A 20,723-nucleotide genomic window follows, 5' to 3' on the forward strand; every position below is an offset into this window, starting at 1 on the left:
TATGTGTTCCAGATAAACAGACTCTAAAATTTTATTAAACATATTTAATTTTAAAACTTCTGCAATTACAATGACATAGTCTCTGCTCAATGCAGCAACATCTTCAGAAATCACTTGTGAAGACTTGGGAAAATATCAGTCATTTACGTGAAAAATGAGAGCATTAAGTGACAACACTGCTTGCTGGTATAAACAAGACAAGGCTAGATCCTTACCAGATTCAAAGAGATCAGAGTGCCATGGACAGAAACAAATATATAAAACAGAAAGATTTTCATTTCTACCAAAAATTCGTGTATTTAAAGTTTTCAGAAAAGCACAAAATACAGGAAAACATAGCGGTGAGGCATTATAGAGCATTTCTTCATCTGGAGACTATCATTTGACATCTGGAAACCCTTTATAGGGCCCAAGAAAGGGGTTCTAAACTGTGATTTGATCATTCCTGGAGTTCAACATCTATGTAAGGAAGCCAAGGTACCAAATGATACTTTGGCCATTTCTTCTTTCCAATGTCATTCTCTGAAAAGCATACACTGGAGTTTTTCAGCTATGGCAGTGTATACAGCTATACTCGGGGTATCTGAAATACTTCTATTTAATTTCTTTATAGTACAAGTCAATAAAGGCAACCACATAAGCAAATCTATGTTGGTATGCCATCATATTTATGTTCATTTTCTATCAGCATGAAGAGATTTTAATTAATTGTGGTGCAGTCATAAAACAAATCAAATATGTGGTGCAGTCATAAAACAAATCAAAGATGACCAAACTGTGTCAACCTGGACAGATCTGAAATATATTCCACTGATTACAAAAGCCGAGTTGCAGCTATTATGTACACTGTGTGAAATCGTATAGAAGACTTGATACTTGGAAACAGATTCCACATATTACCTATGAAAGTGCAAGTATCTTGTAAAGTATTTTTAATGTGCATTGCAGTGACTTAAAAGTAAAAAACGTTAATTCAGGCTGTTGGTTACCTGTAGGCAATAAATAGTAGTAGAAGAAAATATTCTAAGGCCAAAACAGCTCAGAATCATTGTTTTAAAACACTGTATCTACCAAAGAGTTACAAAAGAATGATTAATCATTTTATTCATTTTTAATCAGAGATACACACACACATACACATGCAGAAACTCAATCCGGTAATCAGAAGATGTGATTAAGATTCTCAATGTAACAACGCTGACATAAAGGCGTCGAAGTTCTAAAACAATTGTAATGTCAGCAGGTATAGCTTTTCTCTAGATGAAGAAGAGAGAAGAGTATTGCAATCAATTTTGAAGCACTGAAAATATTTAGTGTCAAAATACACCTCCTCAAATCCCTAACATGCACAGGAATTCAAAACTGGGATCTTTAGATGATGACAACTTTAAAGGAAAAGCATTTGGGCTAGAGCTCACTGTGTAAAATGTCCGCCTTATGCCTTAAAAATCATTTTATAAACAAAGATATTAACAAGAACATCAGCATATTTACATCAAATCCTTCCATCTCATTTGGATAAAAAGTGGGAATCAAAAAACTATGAGCATTTTCAATATTTTCATCTACATTTTCTAGAACGAAATTTGTAGTGGCAAATTTACCTTCACTGGAAGTTAGTGAATCCATACTTCCTAAGAATCTAGTTGAAATGTGATCTCTGTCTTTCACCGTATGCTGAATGGGTTTGACAACATAATGATTAACATATCATGTATATATCACAGAGCATTTTGTTAATAATTAAAGAAAATATGTTTACCGTGAATAAAGGCGGTTGCTCAGGAGACACTACAAAGCAAAAGGAACACATAATTGACTACAGGTAAATATGACACAGCCTACCATCAATCATGCAGTGTTTGTATCCAGCTGAAATCTTCGTGCTTGCCCTTGAAATTGTTACCCATTAGGCTTTGGGTTGCTTTGCTCTTGTTTTGGTTAGCACACAAACATGACAGGAATATACACATGAAAAATCACAATATAGATTCTATAAAACATGCAGTCCAGATTGCAAGGGTGAGATTAGGTTTCACATGACTACAAGTAACATAGAAAAGTATTTCTACCAATGTGAATCTGCTGGATGAAGCCAAAAAAGATGATGTCAAATGAGAGAACCAAAGCGGACCCCAGAAGAATAAATGTTAGAAACTATGAAGTTGCAATGAGAGTGCATGAAAATGTATCATTCGCGGCCGGGCGCGGTGGCTCACGCCTGTAATCCCAGCACTTTGGGAGGCCGAGGTGGGCAGATCACGAAGTCAGGAGATCGAGACCATCCTGGCTAACACGGTGAAACCCCGTCTCTACTAAAAATGCGTAAAATTAGCCGGGTGTGGTGGCGGGCGCCTGTAGTACCAGCTACTCAGGAGGCTGAGGCAGGAGAATGGCGTGAACCCGGGAGGCGGAGTTCGCAGTGAGCCGAGATCCCGCCACTGCACTCAAGCCTGGGTGACAGAGTGAGACTCCGTCTCAAAAAGAAAAGAAAAGAAAAGAAAATGTATCATTCGCTTCTGCTGGCAGGAAGTGCTCTCAATCATTAGTTTAGATATCTACTTGGAGAAAAATCGTTTCTAAAAATACTCATGTCATCCACAGTCATGAAGACTTCTGATATTTTCAACTTCTGGATTCTCAACTTTAGTTCTCTTGCCATCTTTTCATTCACTTATGCAAAAAAAAAGTATGCATTACACATCAAATAACTAATGAGTACTCAGATTTTCATTTACAAAATGTAACCAAAAATCTCTGAATCACCATTGACTTTTTTTTCATAACAATCAACTTTCTTTTTTTTATTTTTGACATGGAGTCTTGCTCTGTTGCCTAGGCTGGAGTGCAGTGGCACAATCTCGGCTCACAGCAACCTCCGCCGCCCGGGTTCAAGTGATTCTCCTGCCTCAGGCTCCCTAGTAGCTGGGACTACAGGCACATGCCACCACGCCTGGCTAACTTTTTGTATTTTTAGTAGAGATGGGGTTTCACCATGTTAGCCAGGATGGTCTCCATCTCCTGACCTCGTGATCCTCCCACCTCAGCCTCCCAAAGCGCTGGGATTACAGCCGTGAGCCACCGCGCCCGGCTTAATCAACTTTTACCTATCAAAATATTTGCCATGATTATTGACAGTTACACTTTTAGTACTCAAGAAATAAATTTCTCGTTTGTTTTTTTCTAAAGTCAGTTTGATATGCTATAGCATAGCAGCCTCTGAGGTACATTTATACAATGGCTATTTCATCAAAAACAGCACCGTTTTTAAAGAAAACTGCCAATGTTTTGATATCCAAGTGCATCCCAGTTCACTAACAAACATGAATGAAGAACATATCATTGATGTGTAACCCCTATAGAGAGAGGAAATGAGTTCCTGTGGTTTCCTGTCGTTTTTCTACCCTCTGCTTCCAGTAAGCTCCAAAGCAGCAATAATTTAATCTTCTCTTTGAGTGGGAATATACTGAGTCTACATAAAGTGAGTTCCCTCAAGTTTCCTCATCAGAAACCTCCAAATTACCTAGCCAGCTGCTTTCTTAATTTACACCACCCCACCTCACATTTTTTTGTAAATATACCAATGTCCATTTCTCAACAATGAACATTATATTTTGATCTACAAGTTTAAGTGTTCACCAAAGTTTTAAGAAAAAGTATGTTTAAATTAAATTATATTTACTATTAAAAATTAATAAATTATATTTATAATTTAATTAAAATTAGGCTTATAATTTAATGTAATTTAATGATTAATTTAATTTTAAATTTATTTTAAATTATATTTAAATTAGTTATATTTATTTTCAAAAATTATATTAAAGCATAGAAAATTATTCAGCTATATTCACTACCTCACCACCTTTGTTTCTTTGTACACAAAAAATAACATTATCATTATTTGATTGCTCTCATGGAGCACTTTTTATAATACCAATACCATTTGCTTTTTGTCCAGTTGCTGGTAATGCTTTTCCTTCCTATTAAAAAAAAAAAAGAAATCTTCAGAAAATGTTATATTTACTACTCAATCAGTCAGTAATTCAAGAAACATTTTCTGTGTCTATAAATTCATAAGGTCTATACTGGAAAATCTGATAATATGAATAAAATACTAATTTTATTTATTTATCAAGTGAAAAAAGAAACTTATAAAAACAAAAGCAGAAAGACACAATTCATTATTTCTACAATTCAAGTCAATAAAATACACTGACAGCACAAAGGCAATAACACTTATTTCTACTTGGGAAGCTTCTGAGACACTGCAAATTTAGGGTCCTATTTTTAAAATAGACAAGTGAAGACTAAGAATGTGAAGTGTTTCTAGTGAGGGCAGCATGTGCAAAAAAATGAAACAGCATAGCCAATAAGAACTACCACAATAACGTGGTAAAACTTGGGCACAGACAGAGAAAGTGGAGTGGAGAGATAAAATGGGAGAAACAGGCCAAACCGCAAAATAAGTGTTATGCTAGAATGTAAATGTTTCTTTCGCGTAATGAGGGTCCAGCCATAAGCAGATGAGTTAGATCAAAGTAAACATGTTTAAGAAAGGTCACCCTGAAAGACATATATAGACAGATAAACATGGGGGGAAGAGAGAAACAAAAACGAACATTCCAAAAGTATAGGGCAGACAGTGTATTACAGTAATAAGATATGAGAAATGGTTAAAGGTATTTTAAAGGTAGAAAATACAAAATTTGGTGAGTCACTGGATTGGCAATGTGAGGGAAACCTGGAGTGCAGTTTTTCTGCTTCAATGTTTCATTGCTACTTTCTTGGTGTTATTTACTAAAATTGGGAAGCCAGATGACAGAGTAGATTACAAAGAGTCAGGAAAGAATCTGGAAGGCAGTTGAGATCTGTCAAATTTGAGACACAAAGGGGACTTAGAAGACTGATCTGGGTAAATACATTTGGAGTAGAAATAGATGACCTTACTCAAAAAAACCATATGTTGTTGAGAAGGTCAACATTTGTAAAATATACTAAACTGGTAGGATTCGATAATTTAAACCTATGAAGAACCCTGAAGTTCTGAAAATAAAAAGAAAACAAAACATGGGATTCAAAATTTCAATTATATATTTCTATACTGGATTAAAAGATATAAAATATATTTTCTTAATGTATGCAGACATTTATTTCTGGAATATTATGGTCATCTGCACTTTTGAACTTAATGAAAACAGTTATCTAAACGAATAATTCAAGTTATCCTAAGAAAGCTCATTTTTAAAAAATCATCTTAAAAGTTTTTAACTTGTATGAATGTTTATTCTATTATAGAATTATAAGGCATTTTAAGTACTACTAAAATATAAGAGAGAAATGTAAAACCTATTTTAAAGTTCATATGGTTTTCTGATTCTCCTGTAAATGATATACTAATAGCTCTAATTGCCTACTTATGCCATAAAGATAATAGTTAAAAATCAGAGAAAGGATCAAGTAAAATAATCATGTCACCATGCAAGCTGAAGATTTACATGTCTTCAAATACACTATGCCTGTCAGTCAGGACCCAATACTCACATGAAGAAAGAAGAAATTTATTTGAAACATCAAGTCAAAAGGATTCCTGAGTTTTAGAGCTGAATAAATTTATGTGCAAGGTATAACAACTATAAATACTAAAGTTAATAATGCTTCCAGAGAATAACACAAAATGTCCCAACTGTAGGAGATAGTTTTAAAAGTAAAAAGTAATATTCCAGAGATAATTCTGTGTACTTTGTTGGCAATATTTCTTTCCTTACGATTCTATAAAAATAGGTACTTTGTTTAGAAAACAATCATGAGTGTTGACTGCATTCATCACATGTATGTTCTTAAGTACAGATGTTATCAGCACAAGGTAAGTCAGACTCGCTCCAGAAATAAGTAATAATTTATTTCTTTAAGAGGGTTCCAGGTTTAAAATATATTTTTTCTCATTCAATGAATATAAATTAGAAACCTCCTATAAAATTAACCAGAAATGGCTAGGCGTGGTGGCTCACGCCTGTAATCCCAGCACTTTGGGAGGCCGAGGCGGGCAGATCACGAGGTCAGGAGATCGAGACCATCCTGGCTAACACAGTGAAACCCCGTCTCTACTAAAAATATTTTAAAAATTAGCCGGGCGTGATGGCGGGCACCTATAGTCCCAGCTACTCGCGAGGCTGAGGCAGGAGAATGGCGTGAACCCGGGAGGTGGAGCTTACAGTGAGCCGAGATCGCCCACTGCCCTCCAGCCTGGGCGACAGAGCGAGACTCCGTCTCAAAAAAAAAAAAATTAACCAGAAATTTTCATTTTTATTAATTTATGTATTAATTAATTTTTATTATTTTTTATTATTTAATTACTTATTTATTTTCCCTCTTATTATCAAAAAAGGCTAAAACAGCTCCAAGATTATGGAAAAGTGAAATAAATTAGTTAAGCGACTTAGGAATATACCAAATATTACTTTAAAAAATTTTTAACAAGAGTCAAAAATTAATGATTCATTCAAAATCTGATATAGCCTAAAACACATTTTACTTTGCATTATCTATGAACACAGCATTCACTAGATAAAATATAAGACATCACTTTACTGAAATTTAAAAAAGTGAGGATGAAATTTTCTTTCCATTTAGAATTTTTAAGTTAATAAATAGATGCATATATTTTCAGTGTACGTGTGATGATTTGATCCATCTATATAATCTAATGAGGGTAACAGAGATACACATTACCTTAAATATGTATGTTTTATTTAAACTAGAAATATTCAAGTTATTCTCTCCTGGCTATTTTTAAATGTAAAACAGAATGTTAAATATAGTCACCCATAAATTTTCTTCCAATCCTTTATTAAAATCACCCGTAAGTCACTCAGAAGAATCTGAGAATTTTTCAATTACTTGGCTTTCTTTTCTTAATCTATATTTAAAATAATTCTATAATATGATATGGAGACATTCTACTGTCATTTAAATTCACCGTTTTTGAGGTGTTTTATACTAATCTTTGTCATCTTGACACTCTTATTCAACTCTGTATTCTTACTTCTTTCCCCTCCTCACCTTTGTATTTGTGGAGCTGTTCTTTCAGGTTGCTTTCTACTTCTTTCCTTCCCTAATGGCAAACCTAAGAATCATTTACTCCCATGACCTTTTAGGAATCCTAGTCCCATGCATACATTTCCCTTGTTGTCACACTTCTTTTCTATTATTACCTTGAGAACTTCCATTCCTTTATAGGATCCTTGTCATCGTTATAAAGACAGAGAGATGGCAAGTGAATAAAGCATGGGAAAAATATTTTCCAAATAAAACAATTTACCATTGTAAAACTAAAGATCATTAACAGTTAAGAGTGAGTTGGTGAACAGGACTGGACTCTGATTATTCTATGTTGGCTTTTAACCACATCTTCATTTACCTTATCAACATTTTGGTCTTCAAACACGTTTCCATTTTCTGTTTTGTCAATGCCACATGCAGCATCTACTACAGTAAAAACAAAGTCAAGAGTAGATGAAATGCATGTAATTAAGAATCAAGAAATAAGAACCAGGTGTGGGGGCTCACAGCTTTAATCCCAGCAGTTTGGGGGGCCAATGCAGGCAGATCATATGAGGTCAGGTGTTCAAGACCAGCCTGGCCAACATGATGAAACTCCATCTCTACCAAAAATACAAAAATAGCCAGGTGTGGTGGTGCACACCTGTAATCCCAGCTACTCAGGAGGCTGAGGCAGGAGAATCACTTGAACCCAGGAGGTGGAAGTTGCAGTGAGCCAAGATCATGCCACTGCACTCCAGCCTGGGCAACAGTGAGTAACACTCTGTCTACAAAAAATAAGAAAGAAAAAAAAAGAATCAGTAGATAATATAATAGTCAGCTTTCAAATAGCTTACAATTTTCTGCAGATTGTTGAGAAATAGTCCTTCTGTTCGTAAAGTATGGTTCTGAAATATTCTAGAAGACACAATAGGTTTAAGAATAACATGCAGCAAGTTAAAATAATGATAATTGCCACCATTACTACATGATCTAACACAAAAAGGATGGACTTTGAAGTCACTCATATGTAGATTCAAACCTCAAGTCTGCCATTTACTTATCTACATATTCACATGGGATGATGATTATGATTGGTGATACAGATATTCTCAAAATGTTACTCCTTTCAACCCATGTTGATTATTATACAAATACTATGATATCCATTAGTTTCTTTTATTAACCACAACAAACTGGGACAAAAATTTACTCATCTGTAATTTAGAGTATAACTGAACAAAACTAATAATAAAAAGTCAATTAATCACTTTATTTTTCAAAAAACTTAGGCATGATATATATTTGTGTGAATTACTTTCTGTGGGAAAAAATGTGAGAATGTAGTTTTTAGTAGTACTATCTTTAAATGGGCTAGCATCGGAAACAGTATAAGTTGCTTCTATTCTGTGTGTCAAAAGCTAAAAACAAATTATTGTATAACTTCCGCTCCTTCCAAAAAAGACAGAACAAAGCAACAATCCACCTTATGGAGCAATGATTCATGAATGAAGGCCACACATAGTTACTAAATAGAAAGCTGTAACTAAGTATCCTGACAACAGAAACAGAGGTGAAATGAAAGAATAGATAATAAAGACATGCGGTCTGCAAGGAAAATGTTAGACTGAGGTAAGTTATTTTTAAACAAAGGGGAAGGAGGGAGAAACAAACAAAAAAAGAGACATGAGCAGTCAATCAAATATGAGCTTAAAAGAAAAGCTTGTGTTCATAATATATGCCTAATAATACTGGTTAGCATTTACTCGACAATTTGTTTTGTGTAAATACTTATGTAATAAAAAGTTTAATTTGTTTACTATAAAATAACACATCCCAAGAATTAACCATGATCATTCACCTGAAAGCTGAAACATTCTTACTACAAACAGAGAGAGAGAGAGAGACAGAGAGAGGAAAAAAAAAACAAAAACCAATAAAATTCCAGCAACTTAACACCTGGAGAAAGAATTTTTATTCAGAATTCGAAAGAGTAATGTATGTCCTTGAACAGACACTTCTCAAAAGAAGACATTTATGCAGCCAAAAAACACATGAAAAAATGCTCACCATCACTGGCCATCAGAGAAATGCAAATCAAAACCACAATGAGATACCATCTCACACCTGTTAGAATGGCGATCATTAAAAAGTCAGGAAACAACAGGTGCTGGAGAGGATGTGGAGAAATAGGAACACTTTTACACTGTTGGTGGGACGGTAAACTAGTTCAACCATTGTGGAAGTCAGTGTGGCGATTCCTCAGGGATCTAGAACTGGAAATACCATTTGACCCAGCCATCCCATTACTGGGTATATACCCAAAGGACTATAAATCATGCTGCTATAAAGACACATGCACACGTATGTTTATTGCGGCATTATTCACGATAGCAAAGACTTGGAACCAACCCAAATGTCCAACAATGATAGACTGGATTAAGAAAATGTGGCACATATACACCATGAATACTATGCAGCCATAAAAAACGATGAGTTCATGTCCTTTGTAGGGACATGGGTAAAATTGGAAATCATCATTCTCAGTAAACTATCACAAGAACAAAAAACCAAACACCGCATATTCTCACTCATAGGTGGGAATTGAACAATGAGATCACATGGACACAGGAAGGGGAATATCACACTCTGGGGACTGTTGTGGGGTGGGGGTAGGGGGGAGGGATAGCATTGGGAAATATACCTGATGCTAGATGACGAGTTAGTGGGTGCAGCGCACCAGCGTGGCACATGTATACATATGTAACTAACGTGCACAATGTGCACATGTACCCTAAAACTTAAAGTATAATAATTTAAAAAAAGAGTAATGTATGTCCTGAAAAATATGTATTTAATAGAACATGGTTGGGGCTTTAAAAATTTAAGAAAATTTAATCTAAAATCCTAATCTAAGCTTCCAGTTGGAAGATATTAGAAAACACGCTGTATCCACCTTTCCTATTTCCTTTCCATCTTTTCCAATTTTCATTTTATTCTATAACATATTTTCTCAGGATAACTCACCTCAACTTATAGATTCTCAACATTAGAACAAAAGATAAATTCAGAACATTCAAGACATTTAATAGATTTAATTATTAGATATCTTAGGCATATTATGTTACCTGTAACATTCCATTAAAAAAAAGCGCATTTCCCTGTTTGTTGATTCACATTAAAAACTAATAAAATGTTTCTTACATGCAAGACATTATTCTGGGTGCTTAAGATACATACAAATAGGTTTTCTAGCTTCAAGTGGCTCATAGTAATGCAGGAGTTTTACAATTATTTTTTCAATAACTAAGCACAAAAGCCTCTGAAATTTGAAATTTAGAATGAGATACAAAGACCCTGAGTGGATTTTTTTTAATTACAATGCAGAAACCATGTGAAATTAAAGTCTGATCATAGAAATATGAAGAGTCTCTGCTTATCAAACAGGTTGTTATTTTAAACAAAATGCATATTCTTCAATTAGATAAAGAGTTTAAAGTATACTCTTAATAAAAAAGACTTGGAAAACACAGTGTAAACCCTCTCTACTATAGATGTGAGAACAGAATTTAAATTTCTAACATTCCACAATTTTTTAAATTAGAGATAAGCTCTTGCTGTATTGCCAAGCTTGGTCTTAAACTCCTGGGATTAAGAAATTCTCCTGGCTTGAACTCTTGAATAGGTGGGACTACAGGCACATGATACCATGTCTAGTTAAATTTCCACAATTTGTAATATTATTTTAGCCTAAATATATAGAACCAAGAATAAAAATAAAGAAGTAGCTCTCTGCAAAAATACTGTATGATGTTAAAATAGGTGTACAAGAAATGAAAAGAAACTATATGCTATGTGTAACAGGGTGATTCCATGATTCCCATAATAAGTCATCTGATGTAACAAAGATTCATTTAAACAGAGGTATTATTAGTCATACTCATATGATATACAACTCAGAGTAAAAACACTTACTCAGATAAGCCTAGACCAAAATTTGTATCTCCTCTGTTGTGGGAAAGCGTTCCAGAACCACATTTTCCTGTCACTATGTATTTTCCAGCAATTTTTTTTTCAGATCACACCTCTCAAAGTATTTATCAACTATTTCTTATTTGCAAAGTAAAAAAAAATTAAAACTAACCCCCCCTATTTCTTTAAAATGGTTATCTCTAATAAAAGTTTTAATACTAACATAAAACAATGATAGGTAGACAATTGCTACCTATTATTTGCTAGAAGAAAATAATACAAAAAATGAGATTCAGAGTGAGAAAATTAATTTCACAAGAGAGTACTCTACCTCAGATTCCAAAGCAAACTCATCCTTTGTCACAGGCTGTGCAAAACGGTCCAGTAGGTAGAGACACCTACAGAGCAAAAAGATATGACAAAAATGAGCACGGTCATTTCTTAAAAGAAAACAAAAACTGTCAGTCTATACATGCAGGTCCCCTCCAAAAAAAATGGTAAAACAAAGTCTGAGGAAACTCAGTTATCCTTATATTAAATAATATTTCTTGGTATAATTAAGATATGGCTTCCATTTTAGAAAACATTTCAGTTACCTATTTCTGCTGCCACTTCTCCCAACCTATGAAATATCCAATGCAGACTCACCCTTAAACCCATAACAAATAGTGACAGGCATTATAATGGCACAGCCAGACAATAATTTGTCCTTATAAATTATCTACCCTAAAGACTAAACTGAAAATCCAATTGATATCTGACACAACTTTTGTTACTGAACTGCAGTAAACCTGATAACCTAAAACAAGGTAGAAAAGGCATGGTCTCTTCTCCATTATCTATTTCTGATTCAAAGACTAATCTGTGTCACTGGAAAATGGGAGTCTTAGATCTTCAGCATGTAAGCTACTTAAAGAGGGCCCATTGATTGTCTTCACCCTAGAACACTACAGGGAGCCCCCTGAAACACTGCAAATGTTTGAAAGCTGAGTGTACAAAAGTCAAAGTACAAATGTACTTTGGGAATATTCTTCACAGAAGATTAAAACATTAAAAAGTATAAAATCCAATTATTGTCATTATATAGATCCTGCCTTATTCAGGTCCACAAAAACCAGCAAGCTTAAGAACCTTCATAGACACTCAGATACCCAAGAGAGGGACTAGTGGAAAAGTCTCCCTCCTGAGTACTTAGAGCTTCATTTCATTCATCACTATCTAAATATCTTCCTTCCTATGGGCTCCCCCTTCTGGATCCCTCTTCAGCAGGGATCCATGGCAATCTCCAATCTACATCTTCAAATTTGGCTGTCCCCTGCAAATTCCATTCTTATCCACTTTCATTGGGTTCAACAGCTCATTCAATTCTCATCCTCTTCCACTGTGTTCACTAGAGCCACTCCTTCTTTCTAAAACTAAAATCACTCAATGACAGAATGATGTAAAAGAAGACTGCGTTTTGAACTAAGAAACCAGAATGCAATTCTCATTTCTCTGATTTACTGTATCCAAATAATTTTCTTTCTTTGAATTTCAGGTTCTCCACCTGAACAACCACTTGATCAGGATGTTAAGCAAGGATTCAAGTACAGAAGATATTTTGTTTAGTCTCTAGGATTTCTTAACATTCTGAAATTCTATGCACCTCTGATTTTGTCTATAGGAAAATGGGGACTATTTAGCTGCCTTAAATGAAAACTATAATAGAAGATCATAAACCCTTCGAAAAGCAGAAGAGAAAGTAAAAAGAAATCAAGAAAATATTATTAAAATGTCACAGAAGGAAAAAAAAGAATCCAGAAAATAAGAAAAAGCTTCAGCGAACTAGGCAGGGTACTCACTTAAAGAGAAAACCTAACTGGGTAGGCAGTAAGTGGAGAAATGAATTAGAAATACCCTTTTAATATATGCTAAATATAGTTAACATAACATGGACTATATTTAGATATTCTCCAAGCACAGTAAGATAATATTTTTCTAGGACTGGCCTGGTCTTGCTTATGAAAAACTTAGGGTCCTGTGGCCACAGATAACTGATAACTGCCTTTAAAATTTGATGGTTAAAAAAAAAAGTAATATGGTTACCACTGCCATTTCAAAATATTTGGACAAACTTTTGGAGTAGCCAGGCTTCTAAATAACACTCTAAAGACAGTTAATATATAACAAAATGTGACTTTCTGAATTGATCTGATGTAAATAAGTACCGTGGCCCCATTGCTGCATAGGCCTCTATCCATCTATGCTTAGGGGCAAATGAAGTGATTTGAGAGCCAGGCAGCATGATGGTCTAATGTTGGGTTGGCTACCTGTTAACTATGGAATCATGAGCCAATATTTCAACCTCTTTAAAGCAGAGTTGCCTAATTAGTAAAAAAGCAATAACAGCACAAATAGTTTCTAAAGTTGTGTGACATGATAAATGTTAAGCATGTAATATGGTGTCTAGCACAGAGTAGAACACTAAACAGATACTAGTTTCTCTTCTCTCTATTCACTTAGTTAACATATCACTTTTAAAAATCTCTGAAATCATACCTGTCAACAGCCTCTTCAACAGGAGGAAGCGCTATTAAAGAAAAAGTAAAATGCATTTTAAATCAACAATAGAACACTATAGAATACTAAAAACATAAAAGAGCACAGTGGCTTGTTCCTATAATCCCAGCTACTCAGAAGGCTGAGGCAGAAGTATCACTTGAGAAGCCAAGGAGTTTGAGACCAGCCTGGGTAACATAGCAAGACTCTGTCCTTATAAACATAATAATAATAATCAACAAGTCCTGGTGTGGTGGGTCATGCCTGTAATCCTAGCAGTTTGGGAGGCCTAGGCAGGGGAATCACTTGAGGTCAAAAGTTTGAGACGAGCCTGGACAACATGGTGAAACTCCAAATCTACTAAAAATACAAAAATTAGCCAGGTGTGGTGGTGCACGCCTGTAATCCTAGCCACTCGGGATGCTGAGGCAGGAGAATCACTTGAACCCAGGAGATGGAAACTGCAGTGAGCCAAGATCGCACCACTGCACTCCAGCCTGTGCTGCAGACTAGTAAGACTATGTTTCACAAAGAAAAAAAAAAAAAAAAATGAAGAATCAGTAAATACTACAATAGGCAGCCTTCAAATAACTTACCATCTTTTATAGATCGTGGAGAAATAATCTTTCCCTTTGGGATGTATAGTTTTGAAATAATCTAGAAGAAAAACACAATAGGTTTAAGAATAACATGGAGCAAGTTAAAATAAGGATAATACCCACCATTACTACATGATCTAACAGGAAAAGTATGGACGTTGAAATCACTCACATGTAGATTCAAACCTCAAGTCTGCCATTTACTTATCTACAGATTCACATGGGGTGATGGTTATGATTGGTGATACAGATATTTTCAAAATGTTACTCCTTTCAACCCATGTTGATTATTATACAAATACTATGATATCCATTAGTTTCTTTTATTAACCACAACAAACTAGGACAAAAATGTACTCATATGTGATTTAGAGTATTACTGAATAAAACTAATAATAAAAAAAGTAAATTAATCACATTATTTTTCAAAATAGGTATGCATGATGTATGTTTGTGCGAATTACTTTCTGTGGGAAAAAATGTGAGAATGTAGTTTTTAGTAGTACTATATTTAAATGGGTTGGCATCAGAAACAGCACAAGTTGCTTCTATTCAGCGTGTCAAAAGCTAAAAACAAATTATAGTATAACTTCAGCTCCTTCCAAAAAAGACAGAAAAAAGCAATCATCCACCTTATGGAGCAATGATTCATGAATGAAGGCCACACACAGCTACTAAATAGAAAGCTGTAACTAAGTATCCTGACAATAGAAACAGAAGTGAAATGAAAGAATAGACACTAAAGACATGTGGTCTGCAAGGAGAAAGTTAGACTGAGGTAAATCATTTTTAAACAAAGGGAAAGGAGGGAGCAACAAACAAAAAAAGAGACATGACCAGTCAATCAAATATGAGCTTAAAAGAAAAGCTTGTGTTCATAATATATGCCTAATAATACTGGTTAGCATTTACTCGACAATTTGTTTTGTGTAAATACTTATGTAATAAAAAGTTTCATTTGTTTACTATAAAATAACACATCCCAAGAGTTAACCATGATGATTGATCTGAAAACTGACACATTCTTACTACAGAGAGAGAGAGAGGGAAAGAAAAAAAAAAAAAAACAATACAATTCCAGCAACTTAACACCTGGAGAAAGAATTTTTATTCAGAATTTGAAAGAGGAATGTATGTCCCGAAAAAAAGGTATTTAATAGAACATGATTGGGGCTTTAAAAATTTAAGAAAATTTAATCTAAGATCCTAATCTAAGCTTCCAGTTGGAAGATATTAGAAAACAGGCTGTATCCACCTCTCCTATTTCCTTTTCATCTTTTCTAAATTTTATTTTCTTCTATATGACATATTTTCTCAACATAACTCACCTCAACTTATACATTCTCAACATTAGAAAAAAAGATAAATTCAAAACATTCAAGACATTTAATAGATTTAATTATTAGATATGTCATGCATATTAGGTTACCTGTAACATTCCATTATGAGAAAGCCCATTTACCTGTTTGTTGATTCACATTAAAAACTATTAAAGTGTTTCTTACATGCAAGACCTTATTCTGTGTATTCCAGGACACATACAAATAGGTTTTCTAGTTTCAAGTGCCTCATAGTAATGCAGGAGCTTTACGATTATTTTTTCAATAACTAAGCACAAAAGCCTCTGAAATTTGAAATTCAGAATGCCATACAAAGACCCTGAGTGGATTCTTTTTAATTACAATTCAAAAACATTGTGAAATTAAAGTCTGACCATAAAAATATGAAGAGTCTCTGTTTATCAAACAGGTTATTTAAACAAAATGCATATTTTTCAATTAAATAAAGAGTTTAAAGTATACTCTAAATAAAAAAGGCTTGGAAAACACAGTGTAAACCCTCTCTAATACAGATTTGAGAACAGAATTTGAATTTCTAATATTCCACAACTTTTTAAAATTAGAGATAAGCACTTGTTATATTGCCAAGCTTGGTCTTAAACTCCTGGGCTCAAGAAATTCTCCTGACTTGATCTCTTGAATAGGTGGGACTACAGGCACATGATACCATGTCTAGTTAAATTTCCACAATTTCTAATATTATTTTAGTCTAATTACAGAGCCAGGAATAAAAATAAAGAAATAGCTCTGCAAAAATACAGTATGATATCAAAATATGTGCACAAGAAATAAAAAGAAACTATATGCTATGTGTAACAGAGTGATTCCATGATTTCTTTGATAAGTCATCTGATGTATTAAAGATTCATTTAAACAGAGGTATTATTAGTCATACTCATATGATATACAACTCAAAGTAAAAACACTCAAATAAGCCTAGACCAAAATTTGTATATCCTCTACTGTGGGAAAGCATTCCCGAACATCATTTTTCTGTCACTGTGTATTTTCCAGCAATTTTTTTTCAGATCACACCTCTCAAAGTATTTATCAACTATTTCTTATTTGCCAAAGTAAAAAAAATTAAAATTAACCCCTCCCATTTCTTTAAAATGGTTATCTCTAATAAAAGTTTTAATACTAACATAAAACAATGATAGGTAGACAACTGCTAAGTTTTAGAAGGAAATAATATAAAAAATGAGATTCAGAGTGAGAAAATTAATTTCACAAGAGAGTACTCTACCTCAGATTCCAAAGCAAACTCATCCTCTGTCACAGGCTGTGCAACAGCATCAGGTCTGTAGAGACTCCTACAGAGCAAAAAGATACAGCAAAAATGAGCACGTTCATTTCTTAAAAGAAAACAAAAACCGTCAGTCTATACATGTATGTCCACTCCAAAAAAATGGTAAAACAAAGTCTGAGGAAACTCAGTTATCCTTATATTAAATAATATTTCTTGGTATAATTAAGATATGGCTTCCATTTTAGAAAACATTTCAGTTACCTATTTCTGCTGCCACTTCTCCCAACCTATGAAATATCCAATGCAGACTCACCCTTAAACCCATAACAAATAGTGACAGGCATTATAATGGCACAGCCAGACAATAATTTGTCCTTATAAATTATCTACCCTAAAGACTAAACTGAAAATCCAATTGATATCTGACACAACTTTTGTTACTGAACTGCAGTAAACCTGATAACCTAAAACAAGGTAGAAAAGGCACGGTCTCTTCTCCATTATCTATTTCTGATTCAAAGACTAATCTGTGTCACTGGAAAATGGGAGTCTTAGATCTTCAGCATGTAAGCTACTTAAAGAGGGCCCATTGATTGTCTTCACCCTAGAACACTACAGGGAGCCCCCTGAAACACTGCAAATGTTTGAAAGCTGAGTGTACAAAAGTCAAAGTACAAATGTATATGTTGTTAGATTGTTATTGGGAATATTCTTCACAGAAGATTAAAACATTAAAAATTTTAAAATCCAATTGTCGTCGTTATATAGATCCTGACTTATTCAGATCCATAAAAACCAGCAAGCTTAAGAACTTTCATAGACACTCGGATACCCAAGAGAGAGACTGCTGGAAAAGTCTCCCTCCTAAGTACTTATAGCTCCATTTCATTCATCCCTATCTAAATATCTTCCTTCCCATGGGCTCCCACTTCTGGATCCCTCTTCTGCAGGGATCTGTGGCAATCTCCAATCTACATCTTCAGCATAGGAAAGCCCAGATTCCTCAAAAGATGGGCTAACATAATTGAGAGTAGGAGCTCTCTATTCCTCTGCTTCTGGAAAGTAAGTTAGTCTCAGTCATCCACCCCAAGCATACGCATGTTACCAACTACCCAAATGAAGCTTCATTGCTGGTTTGTCGGCCAATCCTACATTTGTCCTACCCTACATGTACATGAGAGAATTGAGAAAAGAGTCAGAAAAAAAGAGACATCCACCCTGGATCACAGATCTATGTACTTAAGCAATCTCCAGCTCCCTGGTTCTTGAGGGATTCTAAGCCCTCTGTAAGCTGGGATGGAAGAAGATGATACCTATCTCCTCTGGAGACTCTTTCCAGTGGCTCAAATTCTTTTAACATTTTTCAATAAAACCTTGAAGTTTGTTAGTTCCTCCAGTTAAACAAACAAAAAGGCAGCAAACTCTTCAGAACTCCTTGAACGCCATATTCTAATATGCCTTTCTTGATAGCTCCCAACATCCTGTGTTATCATTTCCCTTATCTTTATCAAACTTGCATTAAACCAAATATTCAGATTTTTCCCTAAAACCCTCATTTCTATCAAACTAAGAGTTTGTTTCTCTTCAAATTTGGCTGCCCCCTGCAAATTCCATTCTTATTCACTTTCATTGGGTTCAACAGCTCATTCCATTCTCATCCTCTTCCACTGTGTTCACTAGAGCCACTCCTTCTTTCTAAAACTAAAATCACTCAATGACAGAATGATGTAAAAGAAGACTGCGTTTTGAACTAAGAAACCTGAATGCAATTCTCATTTCTCTGATTTACTGTATCCAAATAATTTTCTTTCTTTGAATTTCAGGTTCTCCACCTGAACAACCACTTGATCAGGATGTTAAGCAAGGATTCAAGCACTAAAGGATACTTTGTTTAGTCTCTAGGATTTCTTAACATTCTGAAATTTTATGCACCTCTGATTGTGTCTGTAGGAAAATGGGGAATATTTAGCTGCCATACATGAAAACTACAAAAGAAGATCTTAAACCCTAAGAAAAGCGGTAGAGAAAGTGAAAAGAAATCAAGAAAATACTAAAATGTCATAGAAGGAAAAAAGAAGAATCCACAAAATAAGAAAAAGCTTCAGCAAACTAGGCAGGGTACTCACTTAAAGAGAAAACCTAACTGGGTAGGGAGTAAGTAGAGAAATGAATTAGAAATATCGTTTTAATATATGCTAAATATAGTTGTCATAACATGGTCTATATTTAGATATTCTCCATGCACAGTAAAATAATATTTTTCTAGGACTGGCCTAGTCTTGCTTACAAAACACTTAGGGTCTTGTGGCCACAGGTAACTGATATCTGCCTTTAAAATTTTGATGGTTTAAAAAAAAAGTAATATGGTTACCACTGCCATTTCCAAAATATTTGGACAAAGTTTTGGAGTATCCAGGCTTCTAAGAAATACTCTAAAGAGAGTTAATATATAACAAAATGTGACTTTCTGAATTGATCTGAGTTAAACCAGTACCGTGATCGCATTGCTGCATAGGTCTGTATCCATCTATGCTTAGGGGCAAATGAAGTGATTAGAGAGCCAGGCAGGATGATGGTCAAATCATGCGTGGGTTGGCTACCTGTTAACTGTGGAATCATGAGCCAATATTTCAACCTCTTTAAAGCAGAGTTGCCTAATTAGTAAAAAAGCAATAATAGCACAAATAGTTTGTAAAGCTGTGTGGAGATGACATGACATGATAAATATTAAGCATGTAATACAGTGTCTAGCACAGAGGAGAACACTAAATGGATACTAGTTTCTATTCTCTCTATTAACTAAGTTAACATATCACTTTAAAAAATCTGTAAAATCATACCTGTTTAAACACTGTTCAACAGCAGGAAGCACTATTAAACAAAAAGTAAAATGCATTTTAAATCAACAATAGGAACCTATAAAATATTAAAAACATAAAAGAGCACAGTGACTTGTTCCTATAATCTCAGCTACTCAAAAGGCTGAGGCAGAAGTATCACTTGAGAAGCCCAGGCATTTCAGACCAGCTTGGGCAGCATAGAAACACGCTATCTTTATTTTTAAAAAGTTAAAAAAAAAAAAATCATGTAGGCAGGGCTCGGTGGGTCACGCCTGTAATCCCAGCACTTTGTGAGGCTGAGGTGGGTGGATAACTTGAGGTCAGGAGTTCAAGACCAACCTGGCCAACATGGCAAAAGTCGGACTCTAGTAAAAATACAAAAATTACCAGATTGGTGGTGCACATCTGTAAATTCAGCTACTCAGGAGACTGAGACAGGAGAATCACTTGAACCCAGAAGGTTAAAGTTGAAGTGAGCCAGGTTCACGCATATCTTTCATACAAGACATCAGAAGGATTTAAACCATTATACTACAAATATTCATCATGCTCTTTGACTTGCCGGATAATTCAGCAGGTACACAATGACAATTACACTTTAGATGAATGTGCACTTCAAAGCTCCTCAGTGGAAGTGTTCTGAATTGGTCAGCTTGGATATATGTTTGGTAAATCCTATTATATGCTATTCATTATTTTTCATACCCATGTGGTATAATAATGAGCCTACACTTTTGTATTTTCTGGTTTAACCTTCAGAAACCTTTGTCAGTCACCAATGGGAACAAGGTATTATATACAAACCTAATCAAAATGTATAAAAAATTATCAAATTTGATATACTTACACAAAATAAAGTTGCTACAAGCATTAGATCTGAATAAGGTTTTCCATTTGGAAATCGCTCCAATATTAATTAAAAATAAATATTTTAGGTGTCAATTAAAGAATTTAATATTATTTTTGGTTCTAAAATAGTCTGGTTTGAAGGATCATGTTATTCACTAAACTGTTTTCATTAAATTGCTATTTTATCCAAAAGTTAGCTCTCTGAACAACAAAGCCAATGTATGCATATTTACATTTATCTCATTTGACTCACTGATAACAACAAAACATATATCTCTGATGCCCAATAATAACAAAG

The 20,723-nt window shown here is 34.5% G+C and overlaps 2 protein-coding genes across 6 annotated transcripts in view; both read right to left on the minus strand.

Annotated features, from left to right (window-relative positions):
- The window catches only part of LOC100968148 (ankyrin repeat domain-containing protein 36B), a 103,360-nt gene extending 95,841 nt beyond the window's left edge, over nt 1-7,519 (minus strand). Inside the window, exons 1-4 of one of the 4 annotated variants that reach the window (XM_063594783.1) lie at nt 7,418-7,519; nt 3,941-3,980; nt 1,763-1,791; nt 1,605-1,677 (exon numbers count right to left, since the gene is read on the minus strand). In XM_063594783.1, coding sequence (XP_063450853.1) covers nt 1,605-1,629 — 25 coding nt within the window. In that variant the 5' untranslated portion in view covers nt 1,630-1,677; nt 1,763-1,791; nt 3,941-3,980; nt 7,418-7,519. Of the gene's footprint in view, nt 1-215; nt 1,452-1,604; nt 1,678-1,762; nt 2,920-3,940; nt 3,981-7,211; nt 7,241-7,417 lie in introns of those variants that run through there. The other 3 variants (XM_055107635.1, XM_055107637.2, XM_055107636.2) reach the window with 3 other exon arrangements.
- LOC100989612 (ankyrin repeat domain-containing protein 36C-like) overlaps nt 7,452-20,723 on the minus strand; it is a 47,828-nt gene continuing 34,556 nt past the window's right edge. The window contains exons 13-19 of one of the 2 annotated variants that reach the window (XM_055107638.2): nt 19,577-19,607; nt 16,734-16,800; nt 14,145-14,205; nt 13,549-13,579; nt 11,342-11,408; nt 7,703-7,826; nt 7,452-7,485 (exon numbers count right to left, since the gene is read on the minus strand). In XM_055107638.2, the coding sequence (XP_054963613.1) occupies nt 7,719-7,826; nt 11,342-11,408; nt 13,549-13,579; nt 14,145-14,205; nt 16,734-16,800; nt 19,577-19,607 (365 nt within the window). In that variant the 3' untranslated portion in view covers nt 7,452-7,485; nt 7,703-7,718. Of the gene's footprint in view, nt 7,827-11,341; nt 11,409-13,548; nt 13,580-14,144; nt 14,206-16,733; nt 16,801-19,576; nt 19,608-20,723 lie in introns of both variants that reach the window. The other variant, XM_063594784.1, reaches the window with a different exon arrangement.

Source organism: Pan paniscus, chromosome 12, assembly GCF_029289425.2.
Source record: "Pan paniscus chromosome 12, NHGRI_mPanPan1-v2.0_pri, whole genome shotgun sequence".
Taxonomy (NCBI): domain Eukaryota; kingdom Metazoa; phylum Chordata; class Mammalia; order Primates; family Hominidae; genus Pan; species Pan paniscus.